Source organism: Gavialis gangeticus, unplaced genomic scaffold, assembly GCF_001723915.1.
Source record: "Gavialis gangeticus isolate Ggan-Ray unplaced genomic scaffold, GavGan_comp1, whole genome shotgun sequence".
Taxonomy (NCBI): Eukaryota; Metazoa; Chordata; order Crocodylia; family Gavialidae; genus Gavialis; species Gavialis gangeticus.
Genome location: NW_017729027.1, coordinates 47329915 through 47336209, shown reverse-complemented (window position 1 = coordinate 47336209; position 6295 = coordinate 47329915). Strand labels below are relative to the sequence as shown.

Sequence of the window (6295 nt, the reverse complement as noted above, 5' to 3'; positions counted from 1 at the left end):
CAGTGTTCTCATCTTGAGCTAGGCTTGTTGGGGATATAGACTAAAGTAAGACACAGCAGTAAGGAGAGTTGAGTGTTGTTTTCCACTGCATACCAAGAACTCCCCCATGTGCTCAGAAGGAAAGGCAAATTCCCTCACAGTTTACTGGGAAAATTCAGATTACCACAACACAGTGAACCATGGGATGTCCTGCCAGAAATTCCAGCACCACACCTAGGAGATTACACCTGCAGGAGTGAGAACAGTCTCTGGCTGTTCACCCTGAGCTAAACTACCATGGTTGCTAGTCACACAGGCTGCCCTAAGACAGATGTCTTCAAATCAGTTCATTCTGTGTATCTTGGCAAGTGCTAGGGGAACAGCTCTTTTTCAATCCAGGGAGTAGCTAAAGAGCTGTTTGTGCAGTGCAAAGAAACTGATGCTTTCTCAGCAGGAAGGGAAGAGGAACCATATACAGTAAAAGCTGTTATCCGACACTTTACCATCCAGAATGCTCTATTAACCGGCATCTGTCATAGACAGCATCTGTGGTTTATGGCAGTGGATTGACGCAATTATGCAAAACATGAAGTCCCACTGTGGCCGAGTCCCACTTCTTCCTCAAGAACTATGGCCCAGGGCAGAGCAGCCTGCACAGGGCCCCCCTCCTTGTCCCCCGGCACACTGATGCCAGGCAGAGACATCTCCAACCCACTCAGCTAGAGATAAGCTCTCAGATAACTGGCATATTTGATTAACTGGTACTCCCCATTTCCCATGGATGCCAGATAACAGAGCTTTTACTGTAGCAGCAAAACCTGTGGAACCAGCTTCCCTGTCGGATGCAGGGAGTCCCCACAGAGCTCAGCTTTGTGCATCACAGTATACCCCATCTCCAAACACCTGATGAGCACCCCTTGTGTTGGAAACCATGTTGGTGCCTGAGGACCCTCTACAGCCACACAGCAAGGCAAAGATACAAATTCTAACAGAAAGTATTGAGGTCCAGGAGGGAACATATGCCAACTCCCTTTTCTGTAATTGAAGGTCTGTCAGCCACACTTTTTATGATAGTAAAAATGATGATCTGAGTTAGTCTTCACAAAAAAAATTGTACTAATCCCCATGAAATAATAATGTACTAATCCCCACGGAGAAAAGCACATATAATTGTTTTTAGATTTTAGACATGTAGCAAATATAGAGGTGCAAAGACCTTCCACACTTCCATATCATGTAGTTAGCTTTCTTCTAAATTAGAGCTGGTGTCGATCCATAGTACCTAGACAAGGCTGCTGCCATCCACAAATAACATCTTACTGATATCACAGGACTATGCAGGTGTCCCTAGTACCTTCAGAAGCACAGCAAGACTCTTTTTCCCTGGATGGGCCTGGAGCATTTAGCAGATGGCTCTTGCAGACATTTCAGTTTATATCTCAAAGGTTAGGAACAGAAGTTACACATAAACTGGTTTAAGTGATCAGAAACTGGTTTAAACCTGCAAAAGAACAGAAGTTCAGTGCACATAAACCGATTTCAAAATGGCCAAAACAGGTTTAAGATGAACCTGGTCAAATGTAGTATCAGACTTAGCTGATTCAGGTCAAACCAGGATCTGGAGGAACGTCTGTTCACCAGAGCATGCCAAGGGATGACAAGATCGAATGGTCACAAACTCCTCCGTGACCATTTCAGGCTGGATATAAGGAAAAACTTTTTTACTGTCCGAGCCCCCCAAGGTTTGGAATAGACTGCTGCCAGAGGTGGTTCAAGCACCTACTTTGAATGCCTTCAAGAGACATTTGGATGTTTATCTTGCTGGGATCCTATGACCTCTGCTGACTTCCTGCCCCTGGGGCAGGGGGCTGGACTCGAAGATCTTCCGAGGTCCCTTCCAGCCCTATTGTCTATGAAAGCTATGAAACCAGTTTATGGAACTTCTGTCCCAGACCCCTTCTTGGTTCAAGTTAAATCAGAGTCCCCCAGCATCCCAGTATGCATTACAGCCCTGGGCTGGGCTCTGCTGTCTGTTTGAGCAGAGTAGGGCTGGCCCTACTCCTTAGCCCTCTGCTCCCTAGCCTGAGCAGTGACAGCTGGCTGACAAGGAGGTGAGGGTGAGAAACCTGATTGGCACAGCCTGGTCTGCCTAGTTGGGGGCAGAGAAGCCAGACTTTTCCCTGCTAGAGTGGAGGAGGTGCATGTGCATGGACATGGGCTAGCAGTCTTAGGGGAAGGGAAGGGGAAAAAACCTCCCTGCCTCCCCTCTCCCACTGACATAGGGACTCCAGGCTGGGTCTGCCCACCTTTCCATGCTGCTGGCTGCTCACGCAGAAAGGGGTGTGGCCAGAACCAGCTCAGGCAGCATCTCAGGCAAAACAGGGGGGGAATGGGGATTGAATCCCCTATCTCCCTTTTGTCCCACCAGCATGGGGATGCCAGGCTGGGTCTGCCCGGCTTTCCACCCTGCTGGATGCTTGCACAGCAGGGGGCATGGCCAGAGCCCACGCGAGCAGTAGCCTCAGGCAAAGGGGTGGAGGGAAGGGCATTAAATCCCCCAACTTCCCTCTCTCCCACTGGCATGGGGATCCCAGCTGGGGTCTGTCTGGATTTCTACCCTGCTGGCCACTTGTGAAGCAGGGGATGTGGCCACAGTTTGACCACACAGCAGCCTCAGGTGAAGTGGGGGCAGGGAGGGGGATTAAACCCCCCTGCCTCTCTCTACAAGGTATAGGCACAGGGACCCCAGCCTGGGTCTGCCTGGCTTTCACCCTGCTCATCGCTCATGCTATGGGGGGGTATGGCAAGAGCCTGCCAGGGCAGCAGCCTCAGGCAAAGTGGGGGAGGGAGGAGGATTAATTCCCCCTTCTCCCCTCTCTCCCACTCATACAAGGACCTCAGCTGGGTTCTGTCTGACTTTCCACCCTGCTAGCTACTTGCACAGCAGGGACCATGGCCAGAGCTGGCCTGGGCAGTACCTCATTACTGCTCCCTAATCCCCTCTCCCATCTGGCAGGGGGTTGTTCAGGAATTACCCATCTGCCGATGACATGATATAAATATGTTGCATCACCTGGCACTTGCTGGTTCCCCAGGATGGAAGCTGGGAGCAGCTTGTTGGGACATGAAGTGTCCCAACCCCGTGCCCTGGGGTTCTGTTCCAAACAGATCTCTCTGCTGCTCAGGCAGCTGCTTGTCTGTGCCAGCTTTTTTAGTGCAGCCAGGAGCCTTGGGGCTGGCAGGGACTCACTTTGAAAAGACAGCACTGGCCCCTACCAGCCCCAAGTCTCCTGGCTGCACAAAAAAAAGCTGGCAGAGACAGGCAACTACCTGAGAAGGATCTGTTTGGAGCAGAACCTCAGGGCACAGAGTACCTTTGTGTCCCAGCAAGCCACTCCCAACTTCCGTCCTAGCTAGCCAGCAAGCGCCAGGTGCTACAACACACTTATAGCGTATCATTAGCAGATGGGTAATTCCTGAATGACCCCCTGTGAGATGGGATAGGGGATTAGGGAGCAGTAATGAAGTGCTGCCCAGGAAGGATCTGGCCACGCACCCCACTGTATAAGTGGTCAGCAGGGTGGAAAGCTGGGCAGACCCTGGTTGGAGTCCCTGGGCCAACGGTACAGGAGGGAAATGAGGGAGTTAATCCCCCACCCTTCCCCACTTTTCTTGAGGCTGGTGCCTGGGGTCTCCAGGACAAACCTGGGAGATGCTGCTTCCTCTTTTCCCCTCCAGGTATACCCTGGCTGGGGTCCCTGCAGGCCAGGGTGGGAGTTTAAACCCCTCCATAATCATACTCGGTGGCCTGCCAGTGCCTGACCACCGACCCCTCCCTCCCCCCAGTCAGCTTCCCCCCAGCTGTGTGGCTGCCCCAAAAGGGAAGGGAGGACTCGTCCTAGTGCCCCCCAGCTTCTAGCCTGAGCCACTGCTAGCATGTGCCTGCAATTCCAGAATCAAAAGTGAATGTCTATTTACTTGCAAATCAGTTCAGTCTATGCAAGTTAGAACAGCTTGCAAAGGTTAAATCAATTTAGGCTCGGGCATTTTGAATGCCTGTACTTAGCCAAACAGAAAGTTTTTTAAAAATATATTAACAAGGGACCCAGCAAGTCTAGGTTTAGAGGTTTGATCCTGAAATGTGCTGAGTGCCCTAAAAGAGTAGCTGATTATGAGAACAGAGCATTCAGCTATTCTTGGGAAACATGCTGTATTTTGCAGGATCAGCCCCTGCAAGATCAGCCCCCAGAGTTCCCTGTTTTTCTCTGCTGGCAGTTACTGGGGAAAATACTGTAGGTAACTAGAGGAAACGTTTTAAGAAACAAGAGTTTGGAGCATACAGCACAGAATCACAGAAGCCTCTGTGAAAAAACACATCTGAAGTTTAGTTCCCATAACTTTCAAATGCCTGCACTGGCAACATCAGCCTTATCAAGACTTCTCCAGTGTTTTGATTCAGTCAGACTGCCATAGGAGGGAAGTACTGAAAGCATATGCTGTACAAATACTTTAATTAGGGCTTGTCCTTGCTGGAGGCAATGGAGTGTTGATGGTCTGAGCCACTCCTCTAACGTCAATGAACCAGCTCACTGCCGATGTCACAGGGCCTTCTGTATTCAGACATGATTGGCTGTGTGGAGCTTGCAGGGGCTGGCTTCACTGTAAGGTGAGTGTGCAAGGAAGCAGCTGTGTGGAGGTGTGCAGTCAGAGTGCAGCAGACACAGACCGTGAGGCTTCGCTCAGCCTGATGAGTTCTCATCTGTCCTAAGTAAGTAACCACCCCAGAAACAGGCTTGTGGAATTTGTGCCAGGATTCCTGCAGGAGGGGTGGAAGCTGCAGCATCCAGAGAGTGGGCTTCTTTTTCTTTTTTTTAAGAGCTGCAAGTGGGATCAGTGTACCTGAAACTGATATGCCAACTGAAAGCTCTCATGCCGTGAGAATGCATGCCATCTCGGACTTTCATTCCTCTTTGACAGTGCGACTTCTTAACAAGGGGCCGGAATACCTTCGCAGACAGATGGAGGCAGGCACCCCAAGCAGGAGGAGTGCTGTAGAAAGACTGGCAGCTGACAAGGCCAAGTATGTAAAAAGTCAGCAGGTAATCAGCACTAAACAGGAACCTGTCGTTGTGCTTAGCTCAGCCTCAGAGAGCAGTAGTGAGAACTGTTCAGTGGAAAGCAAAAAAATCACTAAGGACTTGGGTGGAGGGAAAGACACAAAAAACTTGGGCCTGGCTAACGCTGTATATTCTTGCTGTCCTCCCCTGGAAAACGTCCCCCCCATAGCAAGACGCAGCACGCCCAAGAGGCAGATACGGCCAGATTCCCTCGTGATCTACCGCCAGAAATGTGAGTTTGTGAAAGGGCAAGGCAATGAGAGTACACGAGGGAGCTTGGTGAGGAGGCTGTTCCAAGGACCCATAAAAGAAAAGCAACTGGCTTCTCCTGAGATGCAGACACCCAAAGTAATAAGAGAAGTCACCACACCAGAAAATGAAGAAAATCTCTCTTTACAACATGCTGCTGATAAGCTCAATAACCATGGGACTGAACAAACCGCTCCGGCAAAAACAGAAGTGCCAGCTGAACATGACAGAGAGTATGGGGACACTCCAAAACTGACTGTTGCACCTGATGAGGTCAAGGATGTGAGGAGGAAAGGTCTGCATCGGTCCCAATCGGACATCAGCTCTCGGTACTCCAAGTCCTTTTCTGAGTTTGATACTTTTTTTAAATACTGCGGCCTTGAGCCTGAGGTCATTGAGGATCTGGGGAGAGAGAACTTCTCAGTGGTTTCTGACAATGTGTCCTTCAGGATTCGCAGCATCAGTGTGGCGACATCTGAAAGTGACTTTACAAGGCACAGTGGGGATGATGGGCTGCTGGAGGAAGAACTGACTGAGCAGGTCCCTAGCAGCACCTCAGTGATAGAGCGCAATGCTCGGATAATCAAATGGCTGTACACGTGTAAGAAAGCCAAGGAGACTAACAAGGTGCTCCAAGAGCTTGCCTGAAGACTACTCCTTTCGGCATGCATTCCAGCCTGGTAAACTCAAGGTGTGTGCAAAGCCCAGCCATGTGAATTTCTGTTTATCTATGTTTAAAACATAGGTGATTTACCTGAGTTCATTTCTGTTGTATGAATGGTGACAAGCTGTGTTCTGCTGTTATGCACTACCTAGTTCTGGGGAACAGAGTTCTTGGAAAACAGGAGTCTGGGACTTTATGGAACATGAATGTAGTTATATAGTTGGTTAGGGATGGATCACGCGCGCCCCCCCCCGCCCCAACCAAATAAATGACAAATGCGCAAGGA

The 6295-nt window shown here is 50.0% G+C and overlaps 1 protein-coding gene across 2 annotated transcripts in view; it reads left to right on the top strand.

Annotated features, from left to right (window-relative positions):
- Positions 1-4586: 4586 nt before the first annotated feature.
- FAM110C (family with sequence similarity 110 member C) overlaps positions 4587-6295 on the top strand; it is a 6520-nt gene continuing 4811 nt past the window's right edge. Inside the window, exons 1-2 of one of the 2 annotated variants that reach the window (XM_019520627.1) lie at positions 4587-4747; positions 4957-6036. In XM_019520627.1, the coding sequence (XP_019376172.1) occupies position 4747; positions 4957-5993 (1038 nt within the window). In that variant the 5' untranslated portion in view covers positions 4587-4746 and the 3' untranslated portion in view covers positions 5994-6036. Of the gene's footprint in view, positions 6037-6295 lie in introns of both variants that reach the window. The other variant, XM_019520626.1, reaches the window with a different exon arrangement.